The sequence below is a fragment of the Argopecten irradians genome, chromosome 3, assembly GCF_041381155.1.
Source record: "Argopecten irradians isolate NY chromosome 3, Ai_NY, whole genome shotgun sequence".
Classification (NCBI taxonomy): Eukaryota; Metazoa; Mollusca; class Bivalvia; order Pectinida; family Pectinidae; genus Argopecten; species Argopecten irradians.
This window is the reverse complement of record NC_091136.1, coordinates 14,776,885-14,796,852: the sequence shown is the minus strand read 5'-3', so window position 1 is coordinate 14,796,852 and position 19,968 is coordinate 14,776,885. Positions and strand designations below refer to the sequence as shown.

General features: G+C 32.7%; 3 protein-coding genes across 3 annotated transcripts; all 3 read right to left on the bottom strand.

Moving 5' to 3' along the window:
* Positions 1–407: 407 nt before the first annotated feature.
* Positions 408–1,621, bottom strand: LOC138319487 (fucolectin-1-like). Its single transcript, XM_069262642.1, has 3 exons — positions 1,615–1,621; positions 1,159–1,407; positions 408–634 (listed from the first exon to the last, which is right to left on the bottom strand). Exons 1-3 carry the CDS (start codon positions 1,619–1,621, stop codon positions 408–410), a joined length of 483 nt encoding a protein of 160 aa, XP_069118743.1.
* An 8,616-nt stretch (positions 1,622–10,237) lies between these two features.
* LOC138319932 (BTB/POZ domain-containing protein KCTD21-like) lies at positions 10,238–13,450 on the bottom strand. The gene is made up of 2 exons (XM_069263044.1): positions 13,233–13,450; positions 10,238–10,897 (listed from the first exon to the last, which is right to left on the bottom strand). The coding sequence occupies exons 1-2, from the start codon at positions 13,409–13,411 to the stop codon at positions 10,642–10,644; spliced, it is 435 nt and encodes a 144-aa protein (XP_069119145.1). The 5' UTR covers positions 13,412–13,450; the 3' UTR covers positions 10,238–10,641.
* A 384-nt stretch (positions 13,451–13,834) lies between these two features.
* LOC138317635 (R-spondin-1-like) lies at positions 13,835–18,546 on the bottom strand. Its single transcript, XM_069259436.1, has 5 exons — positions 18,412–18,546; positions 15,586–15,700; positions 15,206–15,308; positions 14,773–14,843; positions 13,835–14,198 (listed from the first exon to the last, which is right to left on the bottom strand). The coding sequence occupies exons 1-5, from the start codon at positions 18,412–18,414 to the stop codon at positions 13,912–13,914; spliced, it is 579 nt and encodes a 192-aa protein (XP_069115537.1). The 5' UTR covers positions 18,415–18,546; the 3' UTR covers positions 13,835–13,911.
* Positions 18,547–19,968: the final 1,422 nt, after the last annotated feature.

The following is a 19,968-nucleotide window of genomic DNA, read 5'->3' as shown; positions in this document are numbered from 1 at the left end:
CGTAAGGGTCGATGCATACATGTAGTAGTTTTCCATTTTGGAAACATCGAGTCAATATTCCTTCTGTGTTTTTATTACTTTTCATTACCAATGTGCGTTTTTAGCTCTACAAATGGCAATTACATAAAGTACTTTACACAGACTGCCGCTTTATATTTACTGAATAAATTATATAAATCAATAACTTTGGTTCTTTTAAACCTGGATCTCTTAATTATAGTTCTTTTTGATGTGTGTAGGTTAATTTCTAACATCGATTATATGTATTTCGAAAAGTAAATATTCTTGTTTGCCATTTGAATTCATACACAATGAAAAATACACAGAATAACAAAGGACCTTTGTTCTCACATAGACTGCGTTGTAAACTAATCTTATGAATAGTTAAGAATGGAACGACTGGTTATTTACTGTTGTATTGTATTAAGCGGGTATCCATACACCTCAATTTCACAAGGGTTAAGGACATCCACTGCACGTGAGATCCTGACAAGACGTCCGGTCAATGGCTGCGTACAGTGGAAAGTCTTCATTTCGTTAACAAAGCCAGGACCGAGTGGATAGTAGTAACACAGGGTGTAGGGGCCTGCTGATGATTCTGCTACTGTTATATTCAGTCCAGAGTTACGTTCCCCTGTAAGATATGCATGGATTGCTGCATTATGTTTAAAAAACATTATAAAAATAACCTATATAAAAGTATCATATCTACGAAATCCGATACCGGTTCACGTTTGATGAATTAGAGTTACAAAATATAAATTTTCAATATTCCGCAACGAACCTATCTATGATTAAAGATGATTCACTGCCTACAGTGTATTAACCATATACATCGTTTGAAAATAAATGTCTCATTCACACAACAAATAGTATAAAAATATTGTTTTGCTTCTGTTGCATGTGCAATCAGTAACAGTAACTCATTCTATATAGGGCAAAGGACCATCGTGAGTTTACTTTTGGGACGCAATTGATAACATAAGAAGCTCAAATATCTTTTCAATGGAGACATTAAATAGCGATGGGAATTTCTGAAGACAATAACCGATTCATTTACTCCTCTTCGTGAGATAAAATGACCTTTCGTCGACGGTGTTGCACTTTTTAAACTATATTCACCCTACCGCAAATAAATTGAATTGATATGGTACTCACCACAACATTCCTGTCGGCCGAGAAATGAAACAGATGTGATTTTATACGTTGCGTTCAAATTCACTTCCCAAAATGGTGCATCGTCTCCAGTTCCGTCTGACAGAGTATGAGAGCAAGAGCGAAGGGAAGGAGCAGCATTCTGCATGGGATAACGTCGGCCGTCTACAGCTAACGCTGCTTCGAACCCCGCGTTGAATAGTGTCGATGACTGAATTGCTGGTTTGCCAGCCGCTAGGTTACCAACAGGTCCTGTAAATTTATACGTGATTGCGAAAGGTAAATTATATACAATAAAACACAAATATTGCGAATGGGCTGAGATGATATTAACTGGGTCACACAGTCACAAAAAGTTGGTTAAAAAAACAATATATATATATATATTTTCTTCACATTGTATTGTTTTTTACATATCGCATCTGATATAATTCAAAGTGAAATGCTTAGAGAAATTACCCGCCATTTCATAATATTTCATCCCTTTTGCGGCTATCTGATCTATTAGGTCGTGAAGTTTACGGATGTATCCATGGCATTGCCCGTTGCCGTAAAAGACAGATTCACAGTGTGTGTCCATAAAGCAATCAAAAACACATCTCCGTAAGTAATATGTTCTGGTCCAAAGTATATCTGACGTCGGCAGAACGTCACTGTATCTTTCATCCGCCCGATAGAAGTCTCCTCGGATTTCTTATGAAAGAAACAAAATGAAATATTGCTTTGGGCATATCAATTTTTATTGCATGTGTTGCTTTTGTTCCAACGTGTGTGTACACGTGATGTGACTGAAGCTTTTCAATGACAAAATGGTTATTAATTAACTATAATACGCCATATTTAAAACAGAAATGGCTGTAGGTGATATCATTCGAATGTTGGCGTCACACATGTGTGGGTTCTTATATTTCTTTAGATAATTACATCCCCTATCTGCGGAGAAAGTATGAATGATTTAACACTTTTATCAGTAATCAGGGATAAAAATCATGGTGCTGAGCTTAGAAAAAAAATCACTTTGATCGCAGTAAATGACAATTAGAGTGGCACCAACATTATACTGATATCGACAACTTCCATTACAAGAGAAAATCTGATTTTGAGAAAGAAAAGTTTTGTTGTTGATTTAATTCTGAAAAGATGTGGACATCTGTGACGACAAATGAATATCAGTCATGTAAATAGAAATGTCAAACTGAGCCATTAACTCACCTGTATTGTTGGATCGTTGTATAAAAAGGAATAAAATAAATGGAAGCTGATAGGTTTCCATATGGTTTAACGCAGATATTTTCGTCGTTTAGTGTTGCATATCTCTCGATCCTTCAAGCGGAATATGAGACTATTTGAACGCACGACGCGTTCTATATTTTTGATACAAACACTGTTGTAAAGCGTGTTAATTACTTCTCGTCGAAGCACAGAGTCTTTAATCAATATGGAAGACGCCTAAATAATACATTGATAATTCCTCTTTGAATTTAATTCAACGCGCCCATCAAAAGATCTAGCGACACAGTATGTCGCTAGAGCATGATGGAACGTCCTGAACAATATTAAATCGGATTTGAAAACAAATAAATCACTCTACAAGTTATTGAGTAATGCTGCCATTCTAAAGCAAATGTCTGCCAGCCAATCAATGAACCATGAAAATATAATTTGATGAACTTGAAAGCTACAGATAAGGAACTGATTGATTCTAAGACCTCGGTCTGAAATGTATTTAGCAATTTAATATGAAACAGTCAACTGTCAAGATATCTAGCTGTAACTGGATATTTTGTTGAATCAATAATCTGCACTCTTTATAGTAATGAAGTTTGTGGATGTATCCAAGTCATTGTCCATTGTCAAACAAGACAGATTCGCATTGTGTGTCCATAAAGCAATCTAAAGTAACACATCTCAGAAAAGCGCTTTCGTCTTGTCCAAAGACTCCAACGTCGATAAAACGCCTTTGTTTCCTATATCAGCCCAATAGTAGTTACCTCAAATTTCCAAAGATAGAAACACAATAAAACATTGCATTGGACATATCACTAAGCTTTCTCAACAACGCATACTCAAGAACATTCAATGTTATACAGAAGCATATCAAAGGGGCAAAACCTTTATGTAAGAAATAATTTAATTCCCATTTATCGTGTAATTATCTTATTCAGTACGAAAAAATGCCCAGTCATTTCACTGAGAATAATTAGTGCGCCCTTGTAAGAACGGATTATTCATTCGTCATTTCACAATTTCACAATATCCAGACTGAAAATAAACACTGCGAGCAATTGCATTAATTTTACGTTTCTTTTCCATGCTTCGTGAATATGCTGATGATAAATGAGAGTAAAATGTGGAATAAGTAGAATTGCATTATAGACTTTATCAAGGACGAAAAAATGGGTATATTGTAGGATTTAAGGATGTACTCCTCTGAGAAGTCAAAAATTTTCTTGAATTAAACTTTTTTTCTCATATAGTTTTTTAGAAAGAGGAGTTCATGGCATAAAAGAAAATGGAAGAAAAAACATATGTCCGTGTGCTCGTTTTGAGCTATTGTCACTTAAAGATACCTAGTTGACAAAATTAATTTGAATTACAAACTCCACCATTTTCAGCCATTTTTGCAAAATTTAACCCTTTATAGAAAAGTTCTGGTTTTAAACTTTTGTTAATATTTAACATATCAACAGGGCAATGGTTGTTCTTTCTAAATCAGGCAGAAAAATGGGGGGGGGGGGGGTCTTTGTGCTTACTTTTTTGCCCAATTTGAATATTTTTTATTGTTCAGTATTTTAGTGAAAAACAATTAAATGTAAAAACAAAGTGACAAAAGTGTTTCATTTCAGATATTAATGCTCAATATTTTAATAACCACAAACGAGTAAAGATATACAGCAAAATTTAGCTCGATACAGCTAAAAATACTGGCGTAGTGATGATTTAAGTAAAAACAATTTCAGTAAAAAATGGTAAAACTGTGGTTCTACTCAAAGCGAAAAAAGACACAGTTTCAAAATGGCCGCCGTATGGGCCATTTCTTAAAATCCCCGTATAGAAAAATTCTTCTTAAAATAGAAATGTAATTTTTGACAAAATTTGCAACTGGCAACTTGCTAAAGATATTGATGAATTATATTTGACAAACGCACGACTTCTTTAATCTATGTCGAAACGAGACTTCAATGGGAATGAAACCTCAGAAGAATACATCCTTAAAATCATATATGCTTGGCCAATAAATCGCATGAGAGTTGCATTTACTTTGGATATTAATGAGTATTCACAGACCCTTAGAATAATATTGAAATTAAGATATTGGACTTACTTTATTGAGCATTGTACGGAGAAGATTTTGAAAACAAATTGTAAATGTCTAAATTAAAGGTGTTTCACAAGATTTTGTGTTCAATTTAATTAAAATGTGGACATCAGTAGCGACGAGGAATTATTATCAAATTATTAAAACTAATTAAAATAAATAAAAAATGTCAAACTCAAGCTTTGTATAAAGATGAATAAAATAACTGGAACATATTGCGTATAGAGGTTAGTATCATTGGTTAGCACGACATATTTATTATTCCGGTAGAGATACCATGACGCTTACATTTCACTGGATGTTCGTGGAACAGTTCACGTCATCTAGTGTGAGTGATATGGATATCAAATATTTCATATTAATCTTGGTATACTTGTGGGAAATATGGAGCTCTTTAAATGCGCAATTAAATTTACATTATTATTATTAAAAAGATTGTTTTAGATTGTTTATGATCAGTAGATCATTAATTAAAGCAGAATTTATTATTTACATTATATCAACAGCTTAAATCAATAGATATAGCGACACAGCCTATCGATATATCCTTGTTGAACGGCCTGCGCAAAATTGTATCGGATTACAAAACAAATATCTACTAGCTATTGACCACTGCATTGTCCTATCTGTCTCACGACCAGTGTATCTGTGGATTGTCAATCCATCATCATACAAATTGATTAATTTTGTGAAATCGGTTTTCAATACATGCATTTATAAATTGAAATGACACACTAAACCGTTAAAAAGGGATTTCATTGAGCAATTTAAAAACTAAGTGCAGATCAATGAACTAGATAATTTTACTGAATACTAGAAACTGGAGTTATTCCATTATCTTGGAAAACAGCTGATATCAATGCAATTTATAAAGGAAAAGGGCTTGAGAGTAATGCTTCAAATTATAGACCAATATCTGTAACACCATGCTTTAGTAAAATAATAGAAAAAGTAATTTTTAAATATATGTTTAACTATATGAAAGAGTGTGATATTATATCAAAGCACCAATCAGGATTTTTGCCTAAAGAACTCTACAGTTAACCAGTTACTAGATATTTATAATACGATAGTGCATAATTTGGATAAAAACAATGAAATAAAATTTATATTCTGCGATATTAGCAAAGCTTTCGACAGAGTCTGGCATGAAGGATTATTATTCAAATTAGAGTCTTATGGTATTAAAGGAAGAGTGTTACAATGGTTTCGAAATTATCTTTCTGATCGAAAACAAAGAGTATCTACTGAGGGTTTCCTATCTTCTTTTAAAAATGTCAATGCCGGTGTACCACAAGGTTCTGTCTTAGGGCCATTCCTATTCTTATTATATATTAATGACATAACTGAATGTGTAAATAGTAAAATTAAACTCTTTGCTGATGATACTTCACTTTATGAAATAATAACTGATAACCATGTAGAAATTGCAGATAATCTAACCAATGATCTAAGTAATATTAATAATTGGGCAAAGAAATGGGACATTAATTTTAATCCTTCAAAAACAGAAACTGTACTTTTCTCAAGAAAAAGACATATATTCAACCCTGATATTCTTTTTGCAGATGATATTGTAAACTCTGTTCTATTTCATAAACATTTGGGGTGTAACTTTCAGCTAGTGATGGTAAATGGTCCAAGCATATTTAATAATATTTATTACTCAGGGCCTTCTAAAAAGACTAAAAATTTTAAGAGTACAAAAACATAATTTAGATAAAATGGAGCCTTTTAAAAATTTATATACATTCCTTCTATAAGACCTGTTTTATAATATGGGTGATGTCATTTTTGATACATTGTACAAACCAAGATAAAGACTTATTAGAATCTGTAACAGATAGAAGCAACAAAGAATTATAAACAGTGCCTGAGAAGAGTAACGTCCTCATAAATAAACATATATGCTGAAGTTGACTTGATTACTTGCATCAGACTAAAACAACATAAATGCAATATTGAAGTTTTAAAATTGTAATAATGAATCCCCCTAGATATCTTACTAATTTGATTGATCATTCTTTAATGATAATAATAATACTCCTACACATTAAGAAATAATCGCCTTTAATCCCCCCCACTTGTAGAATGCTGATTATACTCGCAACATCTTTATTCCCTCAATGCTAAGAGAATTTAATCAAACCGATAAAGAACTCATATTTCATAATTCAGTATTTAAAAAAAAAAAAATATTAAAATTGTAAATGATATTCCTACACCGAAGTTTCCAATTTTTTAAATATCATGGCGACCGGTAAAATATAAATAAGTATACTGTGCCAGCAACGAAACCAAGCAATTAATTTTAAACTCTGATCTTTATCCATTATCAACTAAGATAATCTCCAGCCTTTCCTGTTATTAAACCAATGAAAAGATCACATCACTTTTTACTTTGACTGTAGTCACTTCATATGACACAGGAGAGCAGTTCTTATACAGGGAATAAATAACTTAGGTTTACCAGATAATCATAATCATTTAAACATTGAAACACTATTAAATGGATGTAAATTTTGCAATAATGATATTAACAAAGATATTTTACAATGCGTGATTGAATATATATGCCATACTAAAAAATTTGATTACTGATAAACATATTTTATATACATGTATCATAGCCCTCTGCATATATAAGCAAACAAAAACAAGTAACAAGTACCCATATCTAATTACTTGATAGTCAAAATACTATCTAGCAGTGCAATTAAACATCTAAACTATTGTATATGTTAATATTTATTTCTAATTTACTCTAACTATCCTGGCTGGATGGATACTGAATACTGCTTATCGAATATTGAGAATCTTTTATACTATAATAATTATCTAATTGAATAATCAAACTGTACATATTAGAACCATAAATGTTGGGTTAACTCCAATTGTTTAAAAAATTTCATTCAATCTCATACCAATTTTTTTCATATTCAACTGAAGACAAAATGCTCATTTGTTGTCAGACTTTCATACATATATTACAAAGGGATGGGTCATTGTGCATAATGCACGGGGACTTTTTGGCCTAATATCTCAAGGTGTGTATGTATGTTAGTCTGTAAATAAATGAGCATGATTCTTATCCCTATCCAAAAACTACAATCACTAGGAATATGAAATCCAAATAACTAAACTTGTTCTGAAACATTTTCTTCATCAAAAATAAAATTGGAGTTATCCCCCTTTAATTAGTACTTATTAATATTATTATCACTATACTGTAATTAATTTAATTTATTTGTATATTTAAATATATGTATAAATTAATTGCAGAATGAATTCATGTTTATACTTTAAAATAAGATCTGGAGAGGACTTAAATAGGCGTAGCCTGATGTCCGATCCTATTGATGTACATAATATCAATAAAATATTGTTGAAATTGAAAATTTACTGAACACATCGCGCCGTGTCATATTGAAGATATCACGACGATTGATATAGATTTTTTTGCTGTCTCAGTTGTGAGTATTGTATTTTGAGATTAATCGGAAAGAAATAAGTTATTTGATGTCTTACATAAAAATCTATGTGTGTCTCATTTCATCAATAGCAGTTTCTTTGAGTGCTATAATTACATAGGTGCATATTGCTTTACAAATATCTAATATATTACTCAAATTAAAAAAGCAAGGCTACATCAGTGTCTCTTTTTGGAAATAAGATCTTTAACTTTTATATAATTATATACCGAAGTTTAAACAGGTTCACTCAACAAGAATTCTACTCCAGGTAGCTTTCACCTGTTATCCTGAAGGCTTATGCAGCCCTTATGAGAAGGGACAGGGTTAGTAGTGTTCAGTCACATGACTGATCTTTAACTGTTTATTCATTTTTTCAATTTCAACAAACTTTATTTTAAAAAATATTTAAAAAGGGATTGAACAACAGGCATAGCCTATATTCTTTCCCTAACTTACAACCAGTACATAGCAAAATACATCAGACAAAAAGTGTTGCTTATGATATATAACTGTAAAAACATATTATTAGATATAAAATTTGAACGTGAAAATTTGTAGTTAAGGTGTTTTTTTCAATGATGTTCAGTTGCCAAAAACTGTATGTATATAGAAGATATTTTTCAGGTTTCAAAAGTTTATTGTTATTGAATCCAGTATTCAATTAAAGGGTTCAATCCAACCATATGATGCAGACCAGAAAAATGTATCTATTGGCTTATTAGCATTGGCCATTCACCCATGGGTTTTGGGGTCAGTCATGGATACCGGATTCTATATTTAAAGTAAGATTATAAAGCGGTGTAAGTCAGTTTTACTCTGTTGATGAATTCACTCAGAAAGATTTTATTTGTTGTTTATTTTGTTTATTTATCGGTATTTCCCCAGTTGTAACCATCTGATTCTGTGGCTTGTTTGTTTTCACCTGTCTCAGTTTGTTTGTTGTGAAGTAGTGTTAGCATATTTAATTAGATATGGAATGGACTACACAGGCAGTATGTCAAATGGTGAATTTGACCTGAAAATATCTTGACCTGAAATTGACCTGAAAAACTGAAGAATTCAGGTCAAAATCTGCATATGAATTTCAGGTCAATTTCACCTGAAGTTGACCTGGGAAATTCTTCAGTGAAATTCAGGTCAAATCCAGGTAAATTTCATCTGAATTTCAGGTCAATATCAGGTCACGGTTTTTTTAACTTATCAGGTAAATTTGACCTGAAAAAATCATCTGAAATTAAACTGAAATAGACCTGATATTGCCTTGAATTTACCTCAAGACATTATGCCTGTATAGTCTGACCCCATTGATAAATGTGATGAGTAGCTACGCTGCTTAAAATAGCATTCTGTTTCCAGCATCATGTCATTTACAGTTGATGTTGCTTCACTAAACAAAATAATAGTTCACCGATCTTATATAGCTTAATCAATTAATTAGTAAGAATTGCCATGTGATAACCCAGTCGTATAAAAAAATAAAAAAAAAACCTGCTCTACCTGATCTATATTACAGACATGATAAAACGCATGAATGAAGACAAATAGCACATAATTACGTAACAGTCAATTGAAGATTCGAGGAAACTATGCTGTTTTACGGTCGCGCGATTCTGACAGATAAATTGCATCTATATTGTTATGTGTCCTAATTTAAAAAGAAACACAATGAATAACAAAATAAAAAATTACCATTGTCAGAATTGCATGTTTATTAACCAACGGCTTTTAACGTTTTAAGGTTAGAATGTAAAAAGATATTCATAACTTTATAGAGTCGCAAAAGTTATTAGCTTACCGTTAATACTTTACTTTTCATTATCTTCTAAAGAATTAAATTAAACTAAATCTGATATTATGTTTTCGTCTTATTTTCCCCGCCGTCCTCATATATACCGCGCGTTAGTTGACTATCACTATGCCAGGTTGTAAAAAGGGGAAATGGATATTCAATGTTATGACAGATTGCGGAGGAAGCCTTGCATTTGATTGGTGTTGTAACCCTCCCTTTCTAAGGCCATCTTACGCTTTTTTTGTTTGGAAAAAAAATCTAATTTATGTTTCGGAAAGATAGTGGGGTTTTAAATCTTAAATACTGAACCATTATGCCAGACTTTATTTTCAATTCCCTGTGATTACCAACAGAACACTCAACCCCTCATATATTGAAAAAATAAATACAATATAAACGAGGCAATACGACATCGAAAGTTCCTGTTACTGACGAAAAGCTAAATAACTATCCCATTAATGTCACTGTATCAAACAATAGACCACCAACAACTGTAAACAATATAATTGTATTGGCATTTTATTTTACTGTATAACAAGAGATTTTTGCAATACGTAACAGTTCTCTGTTGTAATATATTCATGAATAAATATATTATGAACATAAACATGGATTCATGTTCTAGGTGCTAGATAAGGCTAACCCACGAAAATGTGTAACAGGAGTTCAAAATATCGAAAGCACAAACATATCCTGTGTTACAGTAAACAAACAAATACGATGCTCCATATATTACCCCATACAAATTATTTGCAACACTCTTCTCTGTTACCAGTGTAGTGTGAATTCGGGATGCAAACAAAAATAAAATTTCTAAACATTAATGCATAACATTAAAAAAGTAACGACTGACGATGTATTAATCGCAATTATTAATAATTAGATGTTTGAAGAATAAATATCTATTAATCATAGAAGAAATCAGAAGAGTCGTCTTCAAAAATAACTGTCCCGTTTTCGTCGCAAATCAAATCCATACTCTTGCTCTTTTGTTTTGAAAGGCGTGGTTTGTTCCTTCGTTTCCGCGACCTCAGAATATTATCGATCTCTGTGATGAGACCTGGGAGTCCATAAAAATCCGCTTCCTCCCTCAGAAGGTAGAGTTCCTTGTAACCCTGGGGTACCGTCAGCTTACAGGTCCGTAGGTAGTTCAGCACGTATCTAAAAATACACACAAACATGGCATGAATCACAACGTTGACAATAACTAAAATGATTTCTTTCTTCATGAAGTTACCATTCCTTACCTTCATAAACCCTAACGTGTATATAAATGTTTCATTTTCTTTTTCTATCTGAATAATAATTTATTCTGTCATAAGGGAGTTACCTCCCCTTACCTTCATATACCCTACCGTATATAATGTTTCATATTCATTTGTTTGTTTTTACCGCCAGCAACACGAGAAGACTAGAATAGGTCGATGTCTTAGCATATTGACATTTTAATATCTTTTTGCCACTTTATTTTGAAATTCAAAAAAAAAAGACAATTTAATTGTGCAATACATAACTAGTTCACGGGAACAAATAAAAGAAACAATACCAATCACAAAAATAATACTTTTGACCGAACATACTGAAGGGCACTTTTTAGCGGACTTTTTGCTGTATATGAAGCGCTTATACTGCGTTAAATGTGGTAAACAAGTTCCATTAAATCACCGGATTACACTTATTGATATATATTTATATCTAAATCTGAGCAAACGTAAGTACATTAACAGTATTTTCTAATAGAACTTTTTCGTATAAGCATGCCAGACATTTCAATAGTCTAGCCAATATCATAATCATTGTGTCAAGAAAACGTCTTTGGTTTTTATCCTTGACTACGACAAATAGCAATAATCAGCAGATGTCTTGATAACTTGAGCAAAGACATAGAAAACATGAAAGAATAAGTATATGTTAGAGAATTCTATCAAAGGCTTATCAAACTAATTACAAATTACAGAGTTCTTTATCAGTTCTAGGAAATAGTAATAAAATCAAAATGTGCTATAGTCTTTTATAGTTAATCAAAGATTTTCTACCGCCATTATTTGAACATTAATTGGTGTTTATTCGTACAATATAAAACAATCCATTTTGCTTTATGGTGCGAGCGCATTCAGTTATTTAGGATATAGTGCCACAGATTCATTTCGGGACGCAATTAATAAATTTTAATCTTTTTATCTTGACGGAAAATTAGAAGCCCCAACTTTTCAATGGTGGTAATGATGTAAAGTAAGTAACTTTTGTAAGCGAAATCGTCTGCTTCTGCTTTTGATAGAGACAAAAAACATTCATCGGCGGTGGAGCATCTTTAATAAGGAATTTAGGGAGTTGGTGGAAAATAATGTTCAGGCAAAAATGACTAAAGAAGATTTTTTTTTTAAATGGCCGGATAGACAAGGACATATCGAGAGATGATAATATTGAACAATCCTACATTTTCATCGATTTATAACAATATACTTCTGCGCCATGTTTTGAGAGGGAAGCAGCTGGTCCTGTATGGCTTATGTTCGTTATAATGTGTTTACCTGTAATATGTTAAGATATGAAACACTGTGTCGGTGTATACATCAGTGAACAACTGCTGCAGTTGTTAGACTGTAAAAGAAGGGACGTTGCTGAATTTACGATAATAGAGAAATATACATTGATTTTTGTTACCTCTTTCGTCCAAATTCCAAAGAGTTTTTATTCAATTTCGTTGAATCTATTTCAGTATAATTACATTACAATCATTTGTCACTTCAGTAATATTTCATTTTACCTCTTATTTTCTTGGCTTCATCACCATCAATATTAAGATTGTTTCATGCAATCAATAAAAATAAAAACTGCCTGATATGCAGGAAACATGCACACAATGATTTAATTGTTTTTATGCCAATAAATTGCGAATAAGTATATCCAAAAAGAATCGAAGCATATATTTGAACAGAATTTACAGATACAATAACTTTAATTAAAAGGGATTTTCATTTTCTATTCTTGTATTCTCCATTCTTAAACTAATGCTTCCATGAAAAATATACACAATAATTTTAGATACTGTATATAGTCGTATGTAACAATATGATTTATCTTTTAAACAGGTATGATATCTTTATCGATAATTAATAGGGAATTATAACCCATGTACTCATAGATTATCCTGATGAATAAATATTGTGAGGAGAAAATGTTTCTCAGTTTGAAAAGCTGGGTCAAGTTTCACGAAAATGTCTTAACTTTAAGGAATCACTTATATTAAAATTCCCAATAGGAAAGCATTACAGATTTTAAGGAAAACTCCCTAACTTAAGTGTTTACCTTAAATTCTGCAATGCTTTCCTATTGGGGATTTTAAGTTAAGGGATTCCTGAAAGATCAGGCATGTTCATGAAACTGAAACCAGGGCAAAATTAGTCGCATGTTACCAAAGTGACATTTTGAACAAAGAACAAACTGATTGACCAACATAGCGAACAAAATTTAACGATCAGCCACACACACAAACCTGAATACGTGGCCGTCCCTGTCAATGAATATGGTTCCCCTGTGGTCCCGCATGGAGTTGATCTCCCCTACAGCCACTCTGTCCAGGAACCCTCCTCGGACACTGGTCATCACGGACTTGGACGTAGTATACAGGGCGCCCCCTACATTTAACTTGATGATTCGGTCCCGCTCCGCCATGGAGATTGGAGATTATCGATCATCAGTATCAATATATCACCTAGAGTAGGTGACAGCTGTTTTGTTTTATCATCTCTTTGTCAAGTGAGTGGAAGATATGTTGGGTTGTCTCCCCTATATTTGAAGGGTTACTCAATTATAAACGTTATTTGACAAAGATATCCATTACACAAATGGTGTTACTTCACATAAATTACACATGGAACTTAAAAATGAATGTGATGCAGATAAAACGAAATGCTGTTTCGATAAAACGAAATGAAATTTTGATAAAACGAAATCACAATAATTCGACAGAAAAACAAAGAAATAAAATGAGTGTGAAGCATGTTAATCAGGGAGTTCCGTATTAAGCCATATATTTTAATTTTATGATGATATAATAAAGTAGAGCACTAAGTGACATATAAAAACACGATGATGTTTTTATTACATTGTAAAACGATTTATTCATCAAAATTCATTTAAAAACATATCTCTGTTCGTAATAGCAAGGGAATTTAACCAACAACTGGTGCAGGACCTGCTGGCATCGTTGTCTTTGTTTCAGCTCCCGTTGTTGTCATATCTGTGTTTGAAGCGGACGTCATGTCTGTAGATGACGACACCGCTGACGTCATGGCGGCAGACGTCATAACTTCTGTTGTAGTTGGATCTTCAGTTGTCATGGAAACTGCTGTAGCCGCGGCATGACATGTTCCATCAGTGGTCATAAGAGAGAACCCGGATTTACAGTTGGTACATTTTCCGAGAAAGTTGCACGTGTCACAATTTGTATCCTTGCAAGCTGTAAAAATTTCAGAACGAGTAGTATACAAATCACTGCTAGTCTAAATCATAGAACGAAATCATATACACTGCCCTCCCCTGTTGGGTGAGACAGGAGAATAAGAGGAAAAGATAACTCTGTCTTACTCGCGTTAGATAAATACGTGATATCGGCATTACTGCGGTATAGATTATTGTCGTAAGTCATCAATTTTGATGCATAATAACATTTCTACCGCAATGACATGAATCAAAACAACTGAATTATCATTATTTTAGTCTTTTGGAAGTAAAGACGGTAATCGGGAATCTATAGATATAGGATATGTCACATGAAGGGATATCTCCAACATTATGTACAAGTTTTGCTGTAAACACTCAACAAGCCTCTATCTGAGTGACTACAATGTTATACTTAGATATAAATACCCATATTTATTTTATACTGACATGTACTGGTCTACATTTATCAACTGTTAAAATAAACGTTATATACAGTCTGAAGAGCTCCCTTGAATGGGGCGAAAGCGCTCACTAGTCAGTCGTTATTGTTTTTATTTCTTATATATATATATATATATAGCGCATCATACCTTTACAAATTGAGAACCGTATTTGTTGGCAGTAGTATCCGGACGGACAAGACGACAAGCACACACCTAGACTGAAACAGAAATCATGCGTAAGGTTAACATACAATGAACTGCAATAAATACCGTTTTTTTGTTCTAGTCAAATATCAACACAAGGATGTCATGAAGTTAGAACTATCACATTTTCAGGCAATGCTAAGCTACATTTCACCTTAAATTTAGAATTTCAGCAAATTTGCCAATATTGCAAAGTTATTTCAAAATGATTTTATTGCTATAAAATATTATAATTTTTCCAGTAGAATCATGTTTGATTTTGAATGTTTTTTTTTGTTTACACTTTGTATCCATTATTGTATTTTCCTAAATCTACTCTAATCATAGTTGTCTCCTTATTCCATTTTACGCGCTCGCTAGATTACACTATACTTACGTTGATGTACCATTCTTTTGATAATGAAGACAATATCCGTTGTCACAGAGAGAACAACCGACCTGGCTTGCACAAGGAGTTATCTTACAATGTTCCGGGCAGGCTGATGAAAGAAATAATTTTAAAAAGTAATATTACTTTAACAGTTTTAGTACAATGTCATAAAGTTTCTCTCAGAAACTCTTATCTACTTACAAGCATATTTATACAGGATACGAATTTCTTTTAATAAGAAATATCTTGGTAAATAAGTAATTTTATTCAGTGTGCAGAATTAATGTAATATATCTGAGAAAATTCGAGTTTATATCATAATACACTTAATACGAAAATGGAAACGGAATCTGACATATCACTTGAAACAATTAAGATGTACTTACAACCGTATCCTGCTTGTGTTTCAGTAATTACGGAGGTGTCGTTACCGACCAAAAAGCCTGATGCCGCTTGGAAAAGGGTCACCACAAAGATAGCGAGGAAAAGCACACTACAAGCCTGGATCAATAGTCAAATCATAGAGGACATTATATGAAATATGACCGGTATATGTGTAAGTACAAATTTAGCGATATTTGATCTACATTAACAAATATTTATAATAACCCTATGGACAAAGTGACAAGTGCCGAAGGATGATAATGTTATTACCATTACCCTATCCAGTCACCCAATCGCCTAGCCAAATATACCTGCGACATACACCACTGGGCCAAATCAAGATTTAAATGGCGAAGAAGTGGTCTGTATGGCATGATAGCAGCCAATAAAAGGTAATCGATTATAAGATTTTAATACTTTGGAACGCAATCATGTAACTGACGACTCTTCACTGTAAGTATCTCGAGTTATCAGTCCGGCCGTTGGCTCGCCATTGAAACATCCTTTTTAGAGGACATGGATGTTACGCAGATGTTTAGTGACTCGAATGATTCGCTGAACATCGATCGTTAGTTCGACTACGAGTCATACATGTTAGATTGTTTCCCTTCGTCACTTGTGTTTATACTGAAATGTTATCTAATTACTAAACACAAGTCATCGCATACATTGTGCTGTTGATTCGAATGTTTATACTTGACTTTCCCGTTCAAATTTTACTACGTTAATGTACCCAATATATATAGTAAACACAAAAAACAAATTACAGCATAGATAATTCGACAAAATGACAATTGTACATTAAATATCATCCATATGTGCACCAAATTTTTAAAATATCAAAATGTTTATTCTAGATAATTGACCTGACTCTAGGTATTGAAATGCATGAAAGCGACATAGTGATACCTTATTTACTATATATCCGTTGAGTCTGCGTGTGTTACTTGCGGAAATAATGTTTTCTGGTATTACAACTATATGTACGTGAATGTAACACGCTAAGAAAGTGTATTAACCTTGACCTCCATCAATACCCCTCCCACCTGGTTTGATATCCTAATGAAAGTTTTTCCTGGATCATCGACCTCATACAATGTCATAATCGAATTGCTAGAGCAAACTTGATTAAATAACTATAAATATGCTTTGGATATTACCAACGACGTATAATGATTCCGTATGAGTTAAATAATCCGGAGATTTGAAATGAAGAATGAAAGGGAGTAGATTTGATGGTCCGCTTACAAAATAATGTCATTCGTGCCATTTGTTGCATGGTTTCTTTCCATAGACACAAACCTGACTCAGGATTAAAATGGCAATAAATCACACTTTGGATACCTATAGTACCAAGTAAAATGTCATTGACATTCCTTTTTTCCCTCGAGATACATTCTTTTGTTACTCTCGCTTCGTAATCTATGAGTAATCTATAATCGTACCTGTGCCCCGTAGTTAAAAAATTGCTCTGAAGAAATGCCAGATCAAATGATGGCGCAATCAACACTCTATTGTCTAGATACCTAGAATTGATACTGTTGGCGTGGTTTGAGAACGTTATTCTATCTACGGGGTTTCTGATTCATTATATATGTGTTGCACATTCCAAAGATTTTAGTTAACCAAATCATTTGTCACAGTGCAGTATTTGCAGGTGGATAACAGTCGTTTAAATAGAGCAACGTAAAACGGAAGTTTGCAGTGTGTTACATGTACAGGTAGTTAATGAATTATTTCAAACAAAATACACGTCGAAGATAAAATTTATCCAAACATTTTCAAAACAGGATTTGCCGATTCTACTAAGATACCGACCTATTTTGAAATGTCGTTAGTTCTATCGCCAAAGCTCCACATCAATAAAACGACTAAAATTACTGATTGTATAATGATTACTATACTTCCCACCAAAGTACACATCGTATAAAAAAAGGCTGAGAACTCGTTTAAGGACGCCACCTTGTGATTGTATATAGTAAAAGTCTGTCCTTATCATCGATAATAGTACACATAGAATACCAGACAATGGTTGTAAATGCCTGCATTTGGAAGTAGCGATCGCTTTGCTACTTAAGTCTACGTCCTATATAAAGGTATCATATATAGTTAAGAAAGTAAATTACTGTTTATTTTATCAATGAGCTATCTAAAAATAATATAAACATTCATTGACATTAACATGACTTTTCTTGATATTTAAACGATTATACAGTTGTCATTATTCAATTTTAACAAATTTCTCAATAGTCTGTTTTGTGTAACTTGGATATGGTCACAATATAACAGCATCTCGTTTGAAGCCAATTACGGGTATCTTTCATGTGTTTTGTTCAGAAAATCTTTCATTGTAACGTCATATGTTATATATCGATAGATCAACTGACAGCTAAACCAAAAATAAGATTTAGGTATATTTAATTTGATGACAGATATACCAATCGATGCAAACACGAACAATCAATGCTATGTCCTAATGATATTCCAAAAATACTACATGAAAATGATGTGCATAGAGACAATGGAATTGATACAATCTTCCGGGTTAATGTTTCGAAATGCAAAAAAATAGACCTTTATCCTCTTTATATGCCTTCAATAATATTGATACTCAGAATATTTTTTTGAATTTGATACATTTGGCAAACAGAAAAAAATACGTATATATCTACCATAGAGACAATGGAATAAATACCATCTTCCGGGTTGATGTTTCGAAATGCAAAATAACACTTTTTCCTGTTTATATACCTTCACTAATATTGTTACTCAGAGCACCTTTTGGTTTTTATACATTTGGCAAACAGAAATAAATATATAATACCTACCATTGTGAAACAATGCTGGTTAAAACTAATCTTATCTTGACAACTTGGGTTTATATTGGGATCATAAACAGACAACTATGACGTATCGTGGGCACACCAACACTGATATCTGTCCAAAGGCCAAGCAGCAATCCTTTTTATAACCACACAGATTTTTAATAATACGTCTCGTTAAAAACGTTTAAACCTCGTATCGCAAGACGAATCTCTATTCCATTGTGAGTAATGTATACTTTTATATTACTTCACGCTTTCAATATTTTCATCATTTTTAATGATGAACAATGATAGTTTTTACATCTTATTTATGACATATGAGAGGAGAAATTGTACCGAGTTTTGAGTCCAAATCCTTCGAAAATAAAGATCCTCAATGAAACAGCAAAAATGATCTTTATAACCAGATGATCTTTATACATAGGTTGAATTAAGCTGAAATTGGTTGTTAGGAACCATGTAAAGCTGACCTTATTAAGCAGGTGGTCTTTATACAGAAGCAATCGCTTAGGCAGATGTAGCTGTAGTATTTTTACCTCTAAATACATATACTGGCTTCTAAAAAAAAAAAAAAAACAAGAAAAAAAAAATCTTTTGTCGGTACAAAGTATAATCACTTCGTAAATATATCGTAGTATATACATTCGGTTATTACCGGATCTTGCGATTCAATAATTTATATTAAGCAGTTCATGTTTTTGCCATCATGTACTTATATACAGGAAAACAAATCCATAACAAGCACGCTACTTTCAACGAATTGAGGGTTATGCCGTAGTCATTTCATACACCGTAAATGTTCTTATAGTATACCTATCTATATAAAGATCTATGCTACAACGAAGTGATTTTGATGATTAAAATGGGTTTGGTATAATCATGTTTTGCTGTTTAGGACTTGCATTATAACGTTCATTATATAATGCATCCTAATCCATACTATAGTATTTACATCAACGTTTTAAATACTTAAAATTAGAGCACGTATCATTCTATCATAACAAGTAATAATTGAAATAATTAGCAAAACATGGTTTGAATTCCTTCTGAATTTATATAAAAATCAGAAAAGATAAGGTTAATGTACTAATGTATTTCTGTGCATGAATATGATACAAAATATAGAATACTAGAAAAAAATTAAGAAAAAAAACCACTATCGAGGTTGCGTACATTTCAAGAATATATTTGAAAAAAATGATATACGGGTATTAAGCATAGATTAATTTAACATCAAGGATCAAAGGCTTTAGTAGACATATAGTAAACATTATCGACTATACAGCTATAATGCTTATCGAGATCAGTTGTGTGCTCAAATCGTGGACGTAAGACAATGAGATAGGGGTCAATAAATGGACCCATCAGGCGATTGTTGTTTATTTATTTGTTTATTTATATAAAATACGCCAGCTTATTTGTACTATAGATCGAAACTGTGTAAGGGTTGCGTCGTGCTATTCAACAGTGGTGAGTTACGGCAAATCGTGGTGGGCTAGGTGAGAACTGACACCTGGACATGTCTACAGATAGTACTAGTGCAATATAGGGCAGAATTTC